The sequence below is a fragment of the Phocoena phocoena genome, chromosome 5 (assembly GCF_963924675.1).
Source record: "Phocoena phocoena chromosome 5, mPhoPho1.1, whole genome shotgun sequence".
NCBI lineage: Eukaryota > Metazoa > Chordata > Mammalia > Artiodactyla > Phocoenidae > Phocoena > Phocoena phocoena.
This window is the reverse complement of record NC_089223.1, coordinates 9,051,509-9,073,542: the sequence shown is the minus strand read 5'-3', so window position 1 is coordinate 9,073,542 and position 22,034 is coordinate 9,051,509. Positions and strand designations below refer to the sequence as shown.

The following is a 22,034-nucleotide window of genomic DNA, read 5'->3' as shown; positions in this document are numbered from 1 at the left end:
ACAATAGTTTGAGACCCCAAATATCTAGTTCTTGGGAATATGTTTTTTGATTTTAATCTTTTAGCCTCTGATTTTTAAACATAATTTTCAAGATTTAATATAATTACGAGGATAGTTTATGAACATGTGCTTCTTAATAACAGGAACTTTTATCTCTATGAGTCCACAATAGAAGGTTTTAAATTTCCAGACCCACTGAACCACCCAATCTTATGCAACCTCTACATGCACAAAACACTTGCGCGTTCACACTATGGGTTTGAGAAACGATGAGTGGTGTCATGGCATCTCAAAGTATTAGAATAAATGTGAGAGTACAATGTGGAAGTAAGTATAAAGTGATGTGAGAACACTGAGAGTCAGGATTTGAAGTCTGAACGAGAAGATCGTAAAAAGCTTCACAGAAGGGTTATTGAACGTTAACAGCACCAGACCGCATCTAACCAGGCTTTTCCTACCTTGGAAAAGCAGCCCTGTGCTGCTTTCCTTTGCCTTCTTTCCCCTTCTCTTAACAACTCTTCCCTGCACTTCAAACTTCCCGCAGGCATTGCCTCCTCCAGGAAGTCCTCCTGAACCTCTCCTCCTCCTCGTCTGGCTTATTATATATCCCTTCTCTTTGCCCCCACGTGCACACTCCTGACCTTGCGCTTGCCAGACTGTTTTACAGTGATCTGCTTATTCATCTCCCCAGTCAGACTATGAGCTCATTGAGAGCAATGGCTATTGCGTTCACTTCTGTATCCTCAACGGCTTGCTGAGAGCCCAAGAGGGGATACCCAGAGGTGAAGCTGGGAAGTGGCTTGGGCCACGTGGTGAGTGACTCTTTGTGAGATGTGAATTTGAACTCTAGCCAGTAGGAATATGGACACATTGACAATTTTTCAACAGAGGTGTGGTGAATTCAATTTCAGAACCAAAGCTCTGATGGCACATATTGAAATAAGAGACTAGAGATGGGAACTCCAATTAAGAAATGTAAGCACAAGTATAGGTGAGAGATCACTGAAGGTTTGAACCAGATTACAAATGTGAGAATAGAGAAAAAAGTTAACAATTTGGGTGTGAGTAGTTGAGCTAATCAGGCCTAATACTTGCTTTTGGACAAAGTAAAATGCTCGCAACTTATCATTTCAGCCAAGGACTGTAAAAAATATAAATCTTCACAACCTTTTTCATATACCTGATTTGACAAAAGAGTAGTCCAGCCAGTTCCATTGCCTCTAAACTCCACTACAATCCTAGGCCAGTAAAACGAGTGAATTCTACTTATCCCCAGAACTCTAGATGAAAAGTTTATTGACTTTTTTCTCTAGTCGTGTGTCTAAGTGTGGTTAGAACTTTTACCTTATGTTTTAATAAATTTTTACCATTACCATTTATCTTTATAAATACTTCAAGCAAGTAAATTGTTTCCTTAACCTGAAAAATTTGCAACTGTATAAAATTATTTTTTCCATAAAAAATAGAAATGTTATAATACATATTTTTGGAATTAAGTAATTATAATTTTGAAGTATTTGTTATATAAAATATTTCAGGTCATTTGAAATGTGATGTGATTATAAAAATACTTCAACTTTGTCTTTTATGTGTTTATAATGATGCTATTCACATAATTACACATTTTTGTACCCCTGCTAGTGATCTTTTCTCCAAACCTTGATAAGGCATACTTCTGTGTGCTCTAACCACTGTATTGGAGTCTACATTTACATCTGAATAAACAATATTAGTTTAAGGCTGTTGCTAAAATAGTAGTAAGAATATGCATGAATTTTACCTTCAAGTAAAAAGTTTTATAGTATTTTATGCACAAGTATAGAATTCATTTTCAAACCTTCAGAATGCCGACAAAGGAATGGTCAGAAGACTCTGGGTTGATTATTACAAATCTCATGACCTTTCATAGGTGGATTAGTGAATATCCTATAGGGAGACCCCAGGTAACAGTTCACTCTGGCTGCGCAATCAGAGGGTCAAAGGGACCCTGAACTACGCATGACCCGGCAAATCATCAGTATGCGTGCTCTCTTGTAATGTTTTCCTGAAACTTTAAAAGAGAAGACAACTTGGGAAGCACTAGATATTTATAGCCGTGGATCTTGAAGAATAAAAATATAAATGGTCAGAGTGCTAGTGATTTGTCCAGGCAGGGCTGTCTTGGGACTGCTTTGCAGCAAGGCTGACTCTGAGAGAGACGAAAGACACACTTGCTTTAGTCCCTTGTTTCTTCAGACCACACTTTTTTCCCCTCGCAATTAATACCTCTAGATGTGAAGGCTGAGAAAAGGTACCTGTCTTGCTTTTCTTTCTCTCTTACAACTTATCGGAAGTTACACTGGGGCAACATATCTTTTTTCCAGACTTTGGCCATGTCTCTTCTTTTGGTGAGTCAGCTTCCTTCATTTTCTTTCGTTTCATAAATATTTTTGAGTTGTCAGTACTAGGTGCTATAACACTTACAGGTGTGTTTTACAGGTCTGTATCTGTTTCCTAAACTTTGCAGTTTAACAAAAAGTCCATGAATAAGAATTATGAGTTCATTATTTAATCGTCATTTCCTGAACATTTGTAGTTTGTCAGGGACTGGATTAACACTAGAGATTCAAAGACGAATGAGAGAAACCTCACACTTAAAGAAATTTCTATGATAAGTTCCATAATACAAGTAGTTTCAGAGACCTGGGAGCATGGAAGCAGGTTGTGTTCTGGGCCTTCTCTTAGCTTTGTCAGATTCTTCCAAAGCAGAGTCCGATATACAGTGCAGAATGCAGGTAGTGGATTTGGGTGGTAATCCCAAGGAAAAGGAAAGAGTGTGGCAGGTCAGAAGAAAAAGCCAGTGTAAAGGTATGCTGTTGGATGCAGTGGGGCTTTTTAGTCTCGGCAGCCTCTCAAGAACCATGTAGACAGCTTCCCTGAATTACCTGCCTGAAGGAAAAGAGGAAGAAACATTTATCCATCAGGTCCTGTGTCCCATTGTTTGAGAGCTGCCCTTAGGGTATTAGCTCTGCAGTTCTGCAGGGGTCCCATCTTAACTTTGGCACTGGAGAAACCCCCAGTCAGAGGCAAGAAGGCACAGCATACTTAAGGCAAGGTGCTGGCCCAAAGTGAATCAAAGCCCTTAAGAAATTGTGCGTCCGGCACTGGCTGACATCAGAGGAATTGGCAAGCAACTAAGGAGTGGCACTTTTGATGTTGCTTTTGTTCTGAACCGTGGTTCCCCTTGTATACAGGTTAGTGAAGGCATGCTGGACCAATGGATTAACATGCAAAAAGCATGGGCGGCAAAGAGCACAAATTAAATTCAAGAAAAGGTAAGCTGTGTTGTGCCTTTACTGACTCTGAGTCGGTTAGAAAGAGGAGGCATGTGGAAGAGAGGCCAGAGTTGAGATAAGAATGTTGGGGGCCTAGATATCCGGTTAGAGAGAGTTAACTTTATCCCACAGGTGACGAGAAGCCCCTGAAGGGTCTTAAGATTTGTGTTTTAGTGGTGCCTTCTCACCAATACTGAGGTCTGACTTACAGGCAGCAAAAACTAAAGTCAAGAAGACCATTCTGATGAATAACGAGGCAGGTATGAGAAACATGTCATCTTAAACCAATGCGTGATGCTTATGCTGTATAATCAAGAGGATTTAACAGACTTGATATGAAAGGAGAGGGGGAAAAAAAGGAAGTAGTTTATTGTTTATTTTTTTATTCTCCTTTTTTCTTTTTTTTCCTTTTTTTTTTTACTCACCCCTCCATCTGAGCGTGGATAAAAATTCTGGGTGTCCCTCCCACTTGTCTCTTAGATGAAACAAATAAACCTTTATATATTTGGAAGTGTGTAAACAAGTATAAATATTAGGAACAAACATTTTTTTAAAGCACTAAGCAGACTCCTTTGGGTGGGGGAGACCCGGTTCAATTCTTTGCCGGCAGTGTGCTTTGTGACTTTTGTCCATGATCTTTACATCTGTACTCATATTTTGCTAGTTGGAAAATGTTTCTCTTGCAAATTAGTGTTAGTGTTGTTATGTGTTTTACTATTTACTTTTCTACAATCAGAAATCAGTGATCCAAGTAATTCTGAACATTTTAAAACATGCAGTCTTCAGGGCCAGTATGTAGTGCATGAAGAAGAAAATGCCATCAAAATCGAGAAAAATCTATGATTCATCCGCCTATAAATGTGCTCGTAGCTCAGGAGAAACACAGCTGTTTGTGTGTTTCAGAATCAAACTTCCCTAAATGAATACAGAGGAACAGTTACGGGTGAAGTACTGTTGAAGCAGCAGTCAGCTCTCAAACACGAAGGCCATCCCAGTAAAAATTTCTCAGCTTTTATTGCCTCAGTCTAAAAGTTGATCTTTTCTGTAATGGTTGAAAGCAAAATAACTGAACACGATATGTTGCAATTTTGAAATATCTGGACAATATATTGAGGTGAAGCCAGCTTCCCTTAAATGGGGGACAATTTACTGGTTGTTTGCTCTCCAGGCAGATGAGAGTAATGACCTTTCTCTCCTTTGTCTCAACATCTCATCTGTTACTATGCATCAGGAAAGCAGGACATCATAAATGGAGGTACTATTGAAGGAAGTAATTTGACAAGGGACTGGTAGGCAAATAAGAAGATTGGTGTGGACAGCATATATACGGGTTTCGTTTTTGTATCCATTCGGCCAGTCTGTGTCTTTTGGTTGGAGCATTTAATCCATTTACATTTAAGGTAATTATTGATATGTATGTTCCTATTACCATTTTCTCAGTTGTTTCGGGTTTGTTTTTGTAAGTCTTTTCCTTCTCTTGTGTTTCCTGCCTAGAGACGTTCCCTTAGCATTTGTTGTAAAGCTGGTTTGGTGGTGCTGAATCCTCTTAACTTTTGCTTGTCTGTAAAGTTTTCAATTTCTCCGTTGAATCTGAATGAGATCCTTGCTGGGTAGAGTAATCTTGGTTGTAGGTTTTTCCCTTTCATCACTTTAAATATGTCCTGCCACTTGAGGGTGTGGAGAAAAGGGAACCCTCTTGCACTGTTGGTAGGAATGTAAATAGATACAGCCACTATGAGAACAGTATGGAGGTTCCTTAAAAACTAAAAATAGAACTACCATATGACCCAGCAATCCCACTACTGGGCATATACCTTGAGAAAACCATAATTCAAAAAGAGTCATGTACCAAAATGTTCATTGCAGCTCTATTTACAATAGCCAGGACAGGGAAGCAACCTAAGTGTCCATCAACAGATGAATGGATAAAGAAGATGTGGCACATATATACAATGGAATACTACTCAGCCATAAGAAGAAATGAAATTGAGTTATTTATAGTGAGGTGGATGGACCTAGAGTCTGTCATACAGAGTGAAGTAAGTCAGAAAGAGAAAAACAAATACCGTATGCTAACACATATATATGGAATCTAAGAAAAAAAAAAAAGGTTCTGAGGAACCTAAGGGCAGGACAGGAATAAAGATGCAGACGTAGAGAATGGATTTGAGAACACGGGGAGAGGGAAAGGTAAGCTGGGACGAAGTGAGAGAGTGGCATGGACATACATACACTACCAAATGTAAAATAGATAGCTAGTGGGAAGCAGCCGCATAGCACAGGGAGATCAGCTCAGTGCTTTGTGACCACCTAGCGGGGTGGGATAGGGAGGGTGGGAGGGAGATGCAAGAGGGAGGGGATATGGGGATATATGTATACATATAGCTGATTTACTTTAGCAGGAACTAACACAACATTGTAAAGCAATTATACTCCAATAAAGATGTTAAAAAAAAAAAAAGATTGGTGTGGACACAGGTGATTTAGGATTGGGGGATGATTTGGAACCAAAGAAATGATAATTAGAACCTGGTGTGTGTATGTGTGTGTGTTTGTTTTAGCAGAATGCGTGAGAGAGAAAAACAGGCAGACTTCTATCTCCAATGCTTAGTCCTCGGTGAAATCTTGGAGCACTTTTATAATTTGGGGGATAAATGAATCCCTGAGCACTTCAGGTAGAATATTAGTCACTTGAAGATATGATAAAATATAAATTTATACTCTATGCTAATTTAAAACAAGGAAAGAATACCAAAAGAAGGTGGCCCAGTGGGTTTTAGATCTACTATAGTGTAATAGTTCCAGTCATGGAGGCTGTTGAAGAGAAAGAATACAGAGAAATGGTGAGACGATGACTTTTTAATTTGTGTCATAGTAGACTCTTCTCTGTGTTTATGGGAAAGACCTGGAGTTAAGAAAAGATAACCAGATATAAATCATCTACTGATAGGTAAGAACTGTAGTAAATTAGTGTCAGATGCAATACAAGTGCCATTACTTAATATTATTAAAATATTAGGATCAGTTTGTATGTCTTCCTGCTAGTACTGGTACTTTTTACTATTTAATTAATATTTATTAATCTTAATTTCTAACTAAATTCCTGAGAGAGAGTATTATTTACAAAACAGACTTTATCTTTCTTTTAAGAATGATATATTAATATTGTAGGCAGCCTAATGCTCCCTCTTCCCGGTTTCCCACCCCCTAAAGAGGTCCACATCCTAACCCCTGGAACCTGTGAATGTATAATGTTATGAAAAAGGGAAATAAGGTTGCAGATGGAATTAAGTTTGCTAATCAGCTGACCCAGCGATGGGGAGGGTACCAGGATTATCCAGGTGTGGCCAATGTAATCACAGGGCTTCTTATAAAATGAGAGAGGGATGCAGAAGAGTCAGTGTTAGAGTGATGATGCTTGAGAAAGACTCGAACAGCCATTGCTGGCTTTCCAAGAAAAGCCATACGCCAAAAGAGGCATATGCCAAGGAATGTGGGTAGACTCAGGAAGCTGGAACACATGGGAAATGTTTTCTACTCTAGAACTTCTACAAAGAAGTGCAGCCCTGCTGACACCTTCATATCAACCCGGTGAGACCCATTTCAGACTTCTGACCTGCAGGACTGTAAGATACACATTTCTTTTGTTTTAGCCACTACATTTTTGGTATTTTGTTACAGCAGCAGTAGGAAACTATATAATTAGAAATCATAAAGGAAAATTAAGTAGACATAATACTAAAAGAATTTAGAAAAGCTTATGAGTTTTGTTGCCAAAATAGGAATTTAAAATTCATTATTACTTTTAAAATGTAATTCTGTGAACTATGTGACGATCTCTTTTCATTTCATAAAGTATTATTTGATGAAGTGTGAAAAACAGAATGAACTATAATTGAAATGTAAGTTAATGCTATTGAAAAAGAAATAGAAAGAGCATACCACACCGGAAGTCTTTCTAATGGATCTTTGTGTTATCTACCTTTACACATGTTCGTGGATTCAGAGGTGGGTTATGCGATATGATTATAAAAGCAAAAAATTTTAAGGGGAATATATATTTTATTCAATGAAAACTCAATACAACTGTTATAGGCCAGCAAACATGACATGTTTGGAATGTCAAACCATATTTATTATATTTAAAATTTTAGGAGAGATTAAATTAAAGTTGATACTAGATATTGACTTCTAATTTAAGACATAGCTAAGATGTGGAACGGTTTCATATTTGGAGAGGGAAAAAAAAAGCTTAAAGAAATTCAGCTACACAGTTCCACCAGGAGGTAGAAGATACTTGGTAACTCTAAATTTTATCAATTATACATTAAAGGAAAATGCTTCATTCTACTATCATTTGGAAAGAAAAAACAGAATTTTTACATAGTGTCAAAAGAACTGAATATCAGTATTAAAAGCAAGAAAGAGACACAGTGTTTTTACTCACTTCTTTCTCCTGCCCCTTTTAGAAATAAAAGTCAAATTTTACTTTTTGTAAAAACTGAATTGAAGACTCAGTCTCAGGAAGGTCCAAGATTTAGATTTTAAGTGATTCCTATACTAGAAGTTTTAATATTTTGTTTAAACTGTCTATGCTTTAGCTTCTACCAAGTCTAGATTTAAAAACAAAGAAACCAAAAAAACTGACCCGTTTGGACTCTGAGTTGGAGGAAACCGATTAAGTGGCCCAATAATATCACACTTTCTTCCCTCAATATCTTTTTTATTTTTTAATGCAGAAACGGATTGTATGGATTTAGTCTTGGGATCTCACAAGCGCTGGTATTGATATTTCACTTTCCCCCATATCTTGACAGCAACTTGAAATAGGATCTCAGTAGTTGAAGCAAAACTGGGCTCTGAGATTTGGTTAAAAATTATTGGGCTGAGAGCCTGTTGCTGAGGAAAGAAATAACAAATTCTGAGCATATTTTTGGAGCCAAATGCCAAATTGTCTGTGCTTAGTATCGCAGCTCCAGGCTTATCTTTCAAAATGATTCTAGACCAAATGCCAGAACTGTTCTGGTTCTGGGTATAGAATTCTATTCCCCAGTCATAGGAAGCAAGAAGCATTATCAGGATTATATGTGACCCCTCTTGTTTTTCACAGTAAGGGTCCTTTGCCTTTTTGGTCATATACCATTCTGTGTTTTGTTTTTACATTTCATAATTTTAAGTTGATTATTTCAATAATAAGGACTTTATGTATGTACATATTTTAAACATTCAAAAATTTCTAAAAGCAATAACAAATTTTGTAATGTAAAATAGATACAGAAAAAAGGAACTTAAAACATTTTTTTCCCTACACTGCCCTACTTTGGCATCTGCATTTTTAAAATTTTCCATTATTAACTCTCAGTTTGATGAAAGTAGCTGTTACCAAGGCAACTCTGTAACTCCACCCAGATAAACATGAATCTTGAGTCTTGAAGATAAGTTTCTATGCCTGTGAGCATAGATTCAAGATGTTTACAATTGATTAAGCAAGAGCAGATTTGAAGATAGAGAACCATGTAATATATACATAATATATATGTATTATATACATATATATAAGTAGGACAAGAAAAGGGTTAAACATATCTAAACTTTTTTTTTTTACCAGTTTATAGCTATACATTCATAGCTATGCATTTTTATTTTAAATTTAAGTAACTTTATAAAGCAGTTGCTTCCCCATGTAAATATCTGGTATATTTTCAATAGACTGAGAGACTTATAAGGTCATTTTTGTAGCCAGCTATTTGTTTACTTTATTTCTTTCTCAATTTCACTACCCAATATTTTTGTTTAAATCTTTCAGCAAGCATTAAAATGCATGTGAAATCAGATGACAAAAATGCAATTGCAGCCTAAGGTGAAATAGAAACAGAATGCCAATCGTTCATGGAGGAAAAGAATCTACTTCTGAAATTAAAACAATTTTTTTTGTTCTGTATTTTCAAATCTGTTCTTGCTTAATCAATTGTGAGCATATAAACCTACAGAAGCAATGATAACTTAAAAGAGGTTATCTACAAAGAATTAAATGAATTACAATAAATTCTCATCACTTTCAAACATAGGTCCACACTCATTTTTCTATTCCTCAGATTTTGTGGGAGGAATATCCAGCAAGAAATTTAGTTCAGTGAACACTTCAAATGTCAAGATTCTTACCCACATGGGCAACAGCTCTCTAAAGATTGTGCCTCTTGGTCTATGCTCGTCTATCTGCTTCTCTGACACCGGAGATATTCTTAGATCAGCAGGTCCTTCCCTCCACACATTAATCTGAGGCTCAGAGAGATTCTAGGAGGCAGGGAATTTGTGGTTGGGAGCAATATCCCTTTAATGTAAGGATTAACAGTGTCACCATATTTGAGTGAGAAAGACCCTCAATATCTTTTAAGACCAAGGAGATCACATGACTTCCAAATTCATAAATTTGTCATCTACCAGTGGCTAGACACTTTAATTATACTCAAACATGTAGCGAGAATTCCTCAAGGAAATCCCTCACTCCTCCAAATAATTTCGTTCCTTGGATCCCCATCTATTGCTAAAGAAAACAACTATGTTCTAAGACTGTCTTCATGTGTGTGTTACCCCTACTGGACTTCGAGATCCTGAAGGTCAGGGATAGCATCTTATTCTTCCCAGAATCTCCCACACTTTGTGCTATGCTGGTAACAAGGCAGATGTTTGCTGAAGAGTTGAATAAGAATATGTACAAGGAACAGAATTAGTTTTGTTGGAGGTGATGTAATAAAATACATAGCAGCTTTGAAGCGTAAATCTTCAGAGCGACCAAGAATCTCTCTTTATGTCTTGGTTAACTGCCCTTAGATTTCTGCCATTGAATCAAACATACAGCATAATACTAATTCTATATGTTCTTGAATCTGACACCTAATAATAACGTATACTATGGACTTAACAGTATTACTGTAAGAATTTGAGGAGATAGACAGAGAGGGGAATATACACACTAATTTTAAAAATGTATCCCAATATCAGAAGCCAAAAAAATATGGACAATCATGGGTCATTGAACCAAAGGAACACGGTATTTTAAACTACTGAGTTTACTATGACTTGTTAGCAAATCGTTATTATCGCTGACATATTGAGCATTCAATATGTACCAGGCACTGGATTATGTCCATGTATTATTCCATTTAATCTTCACAGTAACCTAGGATGTAGGCGTTTCGAGAAGTTAAAAATAACTTGCCTTTGATCAAAGACCTAGTATTTAGAATTCGCAACACGTCCAGCTCAAAGCTCATGCTTTTAACCATTAGCTCCTAGATTTATTTGCAATCCAAACATTAGCTCCCAAATTTATTTGCAATGCGAACATTAAAAGGCAAGTCATAAACTTAGTGTTACCCATGTATCTACTTACTTAGGTTTATTTTCAAATGGTGGTTTTATCTTAGTTTATAGATTAACCAGTATGGCATTGTTTCATCTCTTCACATTATATAACAAGGTCTTATTTATAGATATGGAAGGGCCTGGTTACAGATACACCTGTTTCCTATGCTTTTTCACAATGGTGAAATGCAACAAGAAAATGAAACAATTTGCAGATACCTGTAGGCCTGTGGTATCTGAATCGAAATAAACACACCTACAACAGAGGGAGAAAGCGTGTGAAGTATTTCAGTGAACAAAGGCCACTCAGTCACAGATTAGGAAAAATGATAACCAAAGCACACCTAAATTTTTTCATGCCAAGTTCATAAAAAGACCACTTTGTTTAAACAAACTGTGTTTTATACTTAATGTTTCTGTTGAATATCAGATTTTTTTTTCCTAAGATTTCTTCTGCCTATTTCAAATTAATAGGACATGGTGTACTTTTAATTTGCCCTGATTTCTTAGGAGGCATGTAGTAAAAGTCTTAAGACAAGGGTCTCCGGGTTGCATTACTGGTGTTAGAGTTCTGCTTTCCCATTTACCAACTCGGCCATCTTGGACAAGTCATCTGCCAAGCATCTTGGCAGATGTTTTTAGGACATGACTGTTTCACTCTAGCTTCAAATGAGAGAGCATACCTGAGTCTTTAGAACCCTAGATGTCAGGCTTCTTGCCTCCACGTTGAGATAAAGATGCACTGATGGGGAAGAGGTAGAGTCCTTTATTTGGCTGCAAAGAATTTCTTGAAAGATGTAGACACCCTCCAGCCCCAGCTTTGAGAGTCACCTGATCCAGCCCAGGTGCCTAGCTAAATGAAAGCAATTTTCCCCTCTAAGCAGTCTAAATTCTTGTGATTTGGAGAGGTACTAAGTCCAGGGAATTCTGTGTGTAGTAGGTTTTTATTATATAGGCCTGTGCTTCCCGGGAATATTCTAAGTCAGCACCCGAGTCAAAGCCATGACTTAGATGCAGATTAGACTTAGATGCAAATCTTAGATGTTGCCAAGTCAACTTGGGTGTCACTTGCCCTAAAAGCCCTAACTGCTGCTACCCTGACTTTCATTCCCAAGCTATTCACGAACTACCTACTCTGTGCTGGTCTCTGTGCTCACTCCTGGCTTGATCTGCCTTTTCTTATATTCTCTTCTGTTCCCCCTACTCCCCAAGCCATAAACATATGCAGTAAACCATTTTTTAAAACAAATTATATTTCCATCCAAAATACGTATTTTATTTTCTTAAAACTACTACTATAAGTTTTGCATGTACCATTCCAGAAATTTTCCTGTATGTGCACATAGACAAATACACTTATGTACCTAACTTTTGTGGTGTTGTTTTTCATATTATTGTTTTGCATCCTGAGTTATTTCATTTTGCTTCTTACCCTATCCCTGATACTTTCTTGAGCTAGTTGAGCATTAACTTATGTGACTCTGGACTTCTTCTAACCGGGGCTAACCTGCCTGGTGTGAAGCATGGCTTGTCACAGGATTGCATAAGTAGAGCTAGGAAAAATACATTTTAAGATCAGCTTTTCTGCTGAAGTAACAGAGGTAAATGAGCTGTGACACCTATTTTCTTTTGCAACTAGGCAAGTGTCTTCCAAGTCACATGATTTTAATTATATAGTATTTGTGTGTGTATGTTTAATTTATGGATCCCCTTAAGTTACAGAAGCAGGACTATGATAATTACCTGAATTGGGTCAGCATCCATGGTATCCTGAATACTGCTTTGATGCAAAGAAGAGTTTTACTTGTAGATATAAGGAACCATTTAAATCCTGTTTTTGACCAGATTTTTGTTGTAAAGAACATTATTTGGAACAGATCCGTCAATGACTGAGATATTCACCAATACATAAGCAAACATACAGCCGAACTACCTGATCACTCACAGCCCAGCAGCCTCAGGCTTAATCATGTTCTTTCCCGTTTCTACGACCCAGATCCATTGGGTGACTGAGAAATTGGAGCTCAGTTGCATGGGGAAGCAGCCAATGGGGGGAGGAGGGTGGTGAGTCTAGGCTGAGAGTGGGACTGACAGCAGGACCAGAAGCAAACCACTTTTCTGATGCTGTGGCCATGACAGTCCTCAGTGTTTAGGATGTGGCAGCCAACAGCTCCCTCATCCTCCATCCAGTCAGTCGCAGGTGCCTAGAAAATGTCACTTTCCAAGTGTTTTCGGATCCTGTCCGTCCTCCCAAGCTTATCAACATTAACATAGTTCAGGGCCTGCTCACCTCTCCCGCGGCCTCAGAGTTCCCCACTGTGCGACGCTGCACACCCCCAGCTAGAACCCCTCAGTGACTTCCCACCCCAGGCAAAATAAAGTTCAGACCTCTTGTGAACACAGTCAGGTGCTCTAAGCCTAGCTTTATCTTCTTCTGCAGACTCATTTTTTGCTGTTGACTTCCAATGCCACTGAGGACATAGTGTCATGAGTACATGAGGAATAAATGTAAAGCTGAAGATCCCAAATGTAAAGACCATGCAATGAAAGGTTTATAGTGATGCACAGGAAGTCATACAATACAGTGGTTGAAAGCTTCATTTTTACAGTCAGACCCTTTGCCAACTCTGAGATTTTGGGCAAGGTATCTTAATCTTTATGTGCCTCGGTTTCTTCACGTGTGAGATGAGGATAAAAACTACCCCTACTTCATAGGATTTAAATAAAGAGTGGTATAGTACACTTCCTAAGTGTTTAGGGTAACAACTGCAAAGTCAGTGGTGGTTATTACTATAAAGGGAAGATTATTTTTTTAATAGGCCTTTATTGGAGTATAATTGCTTCACAATACCGTGTTAGTTTCTGTTGCACAACAAAGTGTGTCAGCCACATGCATACACATGTCCCCATATCCCCTCCCTCTTGAGCCTCCCTCCCACCCTCCCTACCCCACCCCTCTAGGTGGTCACAAAGCAGCGAGCTGATCTCCCTGTGCCATGCAGCTCCTTCCCACCAGCCAACTATTTTACATTCGGTAGTGTGTATGTGTCCATGCTACTCTCACTTCGCCCCAGCTTTGCCCTCCCACCCCATGTCATCAAGTCCATTCTCTATGCCTACCTCTTTATTCCTGCCCTGCAACTAGGTTCATCACTACCTTTTTTTTTTTTTTTTTAGATTCCACATATATGCATTAGCATACGGTATTTGTTTTTCTCTTTCTGACTTACTTCACGCTGTATGATAGACTCTAGGTCCATCCACCTCACTACAAATAACTCAATTGCGTTTCTTTTCATGGCTAAGTAATATTCCATTGTATATATGTGCCACATCTTTATCCATTCATCTGTCGATGGACACTTAGGTTGCTTCCATGTCCTGGCTATTGTAAATAGAGCTGCAATGAAAATTGTGGTACATGACTCTTTTTGAATTATGGCTTTCTCAGGGCATATACCTAGTAGTGGGATTGCTGGGTCATATGGTAGTTCTATTTTTAGTTTCTTAAGGAACCTCCATACTGTTCTGCATAATGGCTGTATCAATTTACATTTCCACCAACAGTGCAAGAGGGTTCCCTTTTCACCACACCCTTTCCAGCATTTATTGTTTCTAGCTTTTTTGATAATGGCCATTCTTGACCAGTGTGAGGTGATACCTCACTGCAGTTCTGATTTGCATTTCTCGAATGATTACTGATGCTGAACATCTCTTCATGTGCCTCTTGGCCATCTGTATGTCTTCCTTGGTAAAATGTCTATTTAGGTCTTCTGCCCATTTTTTAACTGGATTGTTTGTTTTTTTGATATTGAGCTCCATGAGCTGTTCGTATATTTTGGAGATTAATCCTTTGTTTGTTTTTCATTTGCAAATATTTTCTCCTATTCTGAGGGTTGTCTTTTCATCTTGTTTATGGTTTCCTTTGCTGTGCAAAAGATTTTAAGTTTAATTAACTCCCATTTGTTTATTTTTGTTTTTATTTCTGTTACTCTAGGAGGTGAGTCAAAAAAAGTCTTGCTATGGTTTATGTCAAAGAGTGTTTTTCCTATGTTTTCCTCTAAAGGTTTTATAGTGTCTGGTCTTACATTTAAGTCTTTAATCCATTCTGAGTTTATTTTTGTGTATGGTGTTAGGTACTGTTCTAATTTCATCCTTTTACATGTAGCTGTCCAGTTTTCCCAGCACAATTTATTGAAGAGGATGTCTTTTCTCCATTGTATGTTCTTGCCTCCTTTTTCATAAATTAGGTGCCCATAGGTGCGTGGGTTTATCTCTGGGCATTCTGTCCTGTACCATTGATCTATATTTCTGTTTTAGTGCCAGTACCATACTGTCTTGATTACTGTAGCTTAGTGGTATATTTTTAAGTTGGGGAACCTGATTCCTCCAACTCCGTTTTTCTTTCTCAAGATTGCTTTGGCTATTCGGGGTCTTTTGTGTTTCCATACAAATTGTAAGATTTTTTGTTCTAAATCCATGAAGAATGTCATTGGTAGTTTGATAGGGATTGCATTGAATCTGTAGATTGCTTTGGGTAGTATAGTCATTTTCACAATATTGATTCTTCCAATGCAAGAACATAGCATATTTCTCCATCTGTTTATGTCACCTTTGACTTCTTTCATCAGTGTTTTATAGTTTTCTGAGTACAGGTCTTTTGCCTCCTTAGGTAGGTTTATTCCTGGGTATTTTATTCTTTTTATTGCGGTGGTAAATGGGATTGTTTCCTTAATTTCTCTTTCTGACTTTTCGTTGTTGGTGTATCGGAATGCCAGAGACTTCTGTGCATTAATTTTGTATCCTGCAACCTTACCAAATTCACTGATTAGTTCTAGTACTTTTCTGGTGGCATCTTTAGGATTTTCTATGTATAGTATCATGTCATCGGCAAATAGTGACAATTTTTCTTCTTCTTTTCCAATTTGTATTCCTTTTATTTCTTCTCTGATTGATGTGGCTAGGACTTCCAAAACTATGTTGAATAAGAGTGGCAAGAGTGGACATCCTTGTCTTGTTCCTGATCCTAGTGGGAATGCTTTCTGTTTTTCACCGTTGACTATGATGCTTGCTGTGGGTTTGTCATATATGGCCTTTATTATGTTGAGGTAAGTTCCCTCTCTGCTGACTTTCTGGAGGGTTTTTGTCATAAGTGGGTGTTGAATTTTGCAGAAAGCTTTCTCTGGATCTGTTGAGATGGTCATATGGTTTTTATTCCTTAATTTGTTAATGTGGTGTATCACATTGATCGATTTGCATATATTGAAGAATCCTTGCATCCCTGGGATAAATCCCACTTGATCATGGTGTATGATCCTTTCAATGTGCTGTTGGATTCCATCTGCTAGTATTTTGTTCAGGATTTTTGCATCTATGTTCATCAGTGACATTGTTCTATAACTTTCTTTTTTTGTGATGTCTTTGTCTGGTTTTGGTATCAGGGTGATGGTGGCTTCATAGAATGAATTTGGGAGTGTTTCTCCCTCTGCAATTTTTTGGAAGAGTTTGAGAAGGATCGGTGTTAGCTCTTCTGTAAATGTTTGATAGAATTCGCGCTGGTCCTGGACTTTTGTTTGTTGGAAGATTTTAATTGAGGTTTCAATTTCATTACTTGTGATAGGTCTGTTTATATTTTCTAATTCTTCTTGGTTCTGTCTTGGAAAATTATACCTTTCCAAGAATTTATACATTTCTTCGTGGTTGTCCATTTTATTGGCATACAGTTGTTTGTAGTAGTCTCTTATAATCCTTTGTATTTCTGCAGTGTCAGTTGTGATTTCTCCTTTTTCATTTCTAATTTTATTGATTTGCGTCCTCTCCAGTTTTTTCTTGATGAGTCTGGCTAAGGGTTTACCAATTTTGTTTAGCTTCTTAAAAGAACTAGCTTTTAGTTTTATTGATCTTTGCTATTGTGTTCTTTGTTTCTATTTCATTTATTTCTGCTCTGATCTTTATGATTTCTTTCCTTCTACTGACTTTGGGTTTTCTCTGTTCTTCTTTAGTTGTTTTAAGTGTAGTTAGATTGTTTATTTGAGATGTTTCTATAAACTTCCCTCTTAGAACTGCTTTTGCTACATCCCATAGGTTTTGATTCATCATGTTTTCACTGTCATTTGTTTCTATGTATTTTTTGATTTCTTCTTTGATTTCTTCAGTGAGCTCTTGGTCTTTTAGTAGAACATTGTTTAGCCTCCATGTAGTTGTGTTTTTTACAATTTTTTTCCTGTAATTCATTTCCAGTCTCATAGTGCTGTGGTCAGAAAAAAATGCTTGATACGATTTCAGTTTTCTTAAATTTTCCAAGGCTTGATTTGTGACCCAAAATGTGATCTGTCCTGGAGAATGTTGCGTGTGCACTTGAGAAGAAAGTGTATTCTGCCCCTTTTGGGTGGAATGTTCTATAAATATCAATTAGACCTATCTGGTCTATTGTGTCATTTAAAGCCTGTGTTTCCTTATTTAGTTTCTGTTTGGATGATCTGTCCATTGGTGTAAGTGGGGTGTTAAATTCCCCTACTATTATGATGTTACTGTTGATTTCTCCTTTCATGGTTGTTAGCATTTGCCTTACATATTGAGGTGCTCCTATGCTGGGTGCATAAACATTTATAATTGCTATATCTTCTTCTTGGATTGATCCTTTGATCATTATGTAGTGTCCTTCCTTATCTCTTGTAACAGTGTTTCTTTTAAAGTCTACTTTATCTGATATGAGTATTGCTATTTCAGCTTTCTCTTGATTTCCATTTGCATGGAATATCTTTTTACATCCTTTCCCTTTCAGTCTGTATGTGTCCCTAGGTCTGAAGTGGGTCTCTTGCAGACAGCATATATATGGATCTTGTTTTTGTATCCATTCAGCCAGTCTGTGTCTTTTGGTTGGAGCATTTAATCCACTTAAAATAAAAATAAAAATAAAAAATAAAAAAGTTATTATTGATATTTGTGTACCTATCACCATTTTCTTAATTGTTTGGGGTTTGTTTTTGTGTGTCTTTTCCATCTATTGTGCTTCCTGCCTAGAGAACTTCCTTTAGCACTTGCTGTAAAACTGATTTGGTGGTGCTGAATTCTCTTAGCTTTTTCTTGTCTGTAAAAGTTTTAATTTCTCCATCAAATCTGAATGAGATCCTTGCTGGGTAGAGTAATCTTGGTTGTAGGTTTTTCTCTTTCATCACTTTAAATATATCCTGCCACTCCCTTCTGGTCTGCAGAATTTCCACTGAAAAATCAGCTGATAATATTATGGGGACTCCTTTGGATGTTACTGTTTTTCTCTTAGTGCTTTTAATATTTTTTGTTTGAATTTAATTTTTGTTAGTTTGATTAATATGTCTTGGTGTGTTTTTCCTCGGCTTTATCCTGTGTGGGACTCTCTGTGCTTCCTAGACTTGGGTGACTATTTCTTTTCCCATGTTAGGGAAGTTTTCCACTATAATGTCTTCAAATATTTTCTCAGACCCTTTCTTTTTCTCTTCTTCTGGGACTCCTATAATTCGAATGTTGGTGTGTTAAGTGTTGTCCCAGAAGGTCTTGAGATTGTCCTCAATTCTTTTCATTCTTTTTTCTTTATTCTGCTTCTTGGCAGTTATTTCCGCCATTCTGTCTTCCAGCTCACTTATTCATTCTTCTGCCTCCATTATTCTGTTATTGATTCCTTCTAGTGTATTTTTCATTTCAGTTATTGTGTTGTTCATGTCTGTCTGTTCTTTAGTTCTTCTAGATCTTTGTTAAACGTTTCTTGTATTTTCTCAGTCCCTGCTTCCATTCTGTTTCTGAGATTCTGGATCATGTATACTATCATTACTCTGAACTCTTTTTCAGGTAGACTGCCTATTTCCTCTTCATTTGGTCTTATAGGTTTTTTACCTTGCTCTTTCATCTGTGACATTTTTTTTTCCCATCTCATTTTTTTTTTTTTTTAATGAGTGGGATTGTGTTCCTGTCTTACTGGTTGTTTGGCCTGAGGTTTCCAACACTCGAGTTTGTAGGCTATTGGGTAGAGCTGGGTCTTGGTACTGAGATGAGGAACTCTGTGAGACTTCACTCCAATGAGTATTCCCTGGGGTCTGAGTTTCTCTGTTAATCCTGTCGTTTGGACTCAGAGCTCCCACCGCAGGAGCCTCCGCCCAACCCCAGGCTCGCCCATCAAGATCCCACAAGCTGAGTAGGGTGGCAAGAAAAAAAAAAGAACAATAACAAAGTAAAAACTAAAATTAGACTAGGAAACTAACAGATATGTTAGAAAGAATGTAAAAATAAAAATATAGATGAATCAACAACCGGAAGGTACATCAGTACCACAATAGTAAAAAAAAAGAGGAGGAGGGAAGAGAAAAAAAAAAGGAGGGGGTGCTGGAAGGCCTTGGCTGTGGAGCACAGGGCCAAGCAAGGGTGAGGTTTGGGCAGTGGGTGGGGCAAATGCTGAGGACCCACAGGGCTGGAAAAGGCCCTGGGGGCCATGGGGTTGGGACTTAGGCTCAAGGAACAGAAGGGGCCCAAGCGTGCCCTCCAGCCCTGGTCTCAGAGGGCAGGGGACCTCACCTGGGAGCCCAGCAGGTTTCCTGGGCTCTAGCGGGCACGGCAATCACCCTCTGCTTACTAACTCCTCCCGGAGGGCCCCTCCTGCCTGCCTCTCCTGATCTCCCCTCGGCCACCTTCCTATGCCCCCAGGACCCACACAACCTGGAGGGGGCTTGGAGGGCAGGGGATCGGCCTGGGAGCTCAGCAGACTCCCTGGGCCTGAGTGGGCTAGGCAATCACCCTCATTCCTCTCCTGCCCCTCCCACAGGGCCCCTCCCACCTGCCTCTCCTGATCTCCCCAGCCCCAGAGGCCCCCTGGCCTCCACTTCTCCTCCCACCTCAGTCCCCCTACATCTTACAGTTCACTGTGGGGTTCCTCCCATCTCCTTGGGGGTCAGAGTCCCCCACCAGCTGCTGGCAGGCGCCCTAGTTGTGGAGAGACGCTAACTCCGCGTCTTCCCACACTGCCATCTTGACTCCTCCTCCTAAAGAACGGGAAGACTATTAACTTTATATCCATATTTAAAATGTTCTGATAGATAGACAGGTATAGCTATAAAATAGAGGTTAGAGAATGCCCTGGAAAGAGTTGGCTACAGGATGATTGAAGAGAGTGATGGAAGAATAAAAGGTGATGGTAAAGGGTAAACCTTCAGCGAGAGGAAGAATGCAGCTCCAGGTCTTGCAGGATCTTGGAGAAGGGAAGGACAGATCAAAAAGACTATTCTTGGGTTTTGGGCCTCTTTTGCCAAAATGCAAATTAGAAATTTGGGGTTTAAAAATTAGGGCAATCATAGCATTTGGTTTCCACAGAATACTTATCCCTAAAAATAATAAATAAGAAGCCCAAGAGATAAGAGACCGCCATGGGGAGCATTGAATTTAAAACTCATCTGTTAATTATTAAAATAATAGTTTAATTTTCCAATATAAATTGCAAATTAAAAGAAATGGGTTCCAAATTTGTGACAGATAATGTAAGGATAAAACCTATTAAGATATGAATTCCATCTCTTTAGAGATCAAGTCTGTGATTTATCAGTATCCAATCAAACCTTCAGCTAGTACATTTAGACTCACCATAATTTCAGAATGTTACTTAATGATGCCAATTAACAGTACAATATCTCTAGGTACCACATAGCCCTAAAATGATTTGTGCAATTTGATTGTCAGTAAAACTGATCTACAAGGAATATTTATGCTCTATGTGAATTTATACATACAGGGAATATCAATGAAACAATATCTGCTGGGATTAGAAAATGAGAACTTTCATATCTCCCCAGTTCCTTTTTCTTCAAGGGTATGATCTTGTATAGGATAGTTCTGCATAGCAAGGTGCGTATAAATATTCTTTAGCTAAGGTTAAACAAGACAACTTACTGGTTCCAGCATAGCTATTAAAATCAATTAGTTTGTCGTTAGGTTATGTTATGTTATGTTACCAGTTACAGCTTTGGTCCTTTTATCATTTTCCATTCTATTTTCCACAGGTGGGGTTTTTGAAGCTGAATGTCCTTTGGTACCTATAAGCTTTATTGAAAGATGTATTCATTTTTTGGGTCTGCTGATTTTTATAATCATAATTGCACTCTTACAGAGTTCTTGCAGTAGTACATATGATTTATAAATTTTGTTATGTTGTACATATGAATAGGCTTTTCCTTATGGAAAGCAAATATTGAAGTTGATCTGAAGTTTCTTAAAAGACTAATCAAAAGTGTTACAGCTTTAAATGTTCTGGAATTTATATTTTAAAAGTTACATGTTAGGAAAACTCATGTTCTCTGGGTATATTAGAATCTGTAGATAATCCACCCATCAACTCTATAACTCTCCAACGCCACCTTTCCTTAATAAATAACGTGAAATTTAGTAGTGGAAATTTATCAGTGAGCTTAACCCTATGTAATTCAGTTAATTTAGAGATTAACTCTCAACCCATTTTAAATGCGGTTTACAATTTACAGTACAATTTCCTATGCAAACTTCACTTATTCACTTACTGAAAAAATATTGGCGTGCCTGCAAAGTATAAGGCATTTTACTTAGCCTAGAGTTTACACTGTTACGTAGCTTATCCTTTAAATATTATCAAAGATCCTAAGAAGATGAGAAAATATCTGAGAAAAGACAAAGGGTTGATTCATTTTAGAAAAATGTTTGAGGATTTTTCTTGTTTTTTGTTTTGCAAGGCATAAAGTTAGCATCTTTGTTAAAAAGAGACATTTCAGATTTAGGATGTGAGACTCAAGTTCCAGTAAAGCTGATTGAATAGCTGCTCCACTGATGACACTGTCACGTGAACTCTGAGCGGTGTTGCACAGCAGCTGCGGACTTCAGCTTTCATGATGGTTAATTCCTTCCATTCTCGTTAGTGACTTTCTGAGCTTTGGGATTTCCTGTAGTACCTAGGGTATAAAGGCCTATTTATCTAAATGAAAAACAAAGAATAAGATGTAACAAATATGCATAAATGGCTTCATCCCTTTATTGTCACAGAAAATGGATGTGGGAGACATTAAAGCTGATGCTAGAACTTATGACTGTGTTTTTAGCTGGAAAATATCTCATGCCAAGTTTTATGTACTTTGGAGTTGAGAAAGAAATGAAATTTTATGCACTGTCCTCTCTTTTCTTGGAAGAGCTGTCTGATGAATGAGTGCTGTGTAGACGGAGTAGATATATAATTACAGGCTTTCTCGACCCAGTTCCCAAATAGTAGATGCCATTTTAGGAGTGCCTCTAATAGCCGTCCTTTGGCTCCAAGCCATATCTAGACATATCCGGTCTGCTCTCCATTTCTATCCACTGTGGCCATACTGTTCA

At 37.9% G+C, this 22,034-nt stretch overlaps 1 protein-coding gene across 4 annotated transcripts in view; it reads left to right on the top strand.

Annotated features, from left to right (window-relative positions):
- Positions 1-22,034, top strand: part of SNCA (synuclein alpha) — a 129,556-nt gene that overhangs the window by 63,735 nt on the left and 43,787 nt on the right. The window contains exon 4 of one of the 4 annotated variants that reach the window (XM_065877458.1): positions 762-782. The exons of the other annotated variants lie outside the window; for them this stretch is intronic. Within the exon in view, the coding sequence (XP_065733530.1) occupies positions 762-782 (21 nt within the window). The remainder of the gene's footprint in view (positions 1-761; positions 783-22,034) is intronic. 4 annotated transcript variants of the gene reach the window in all.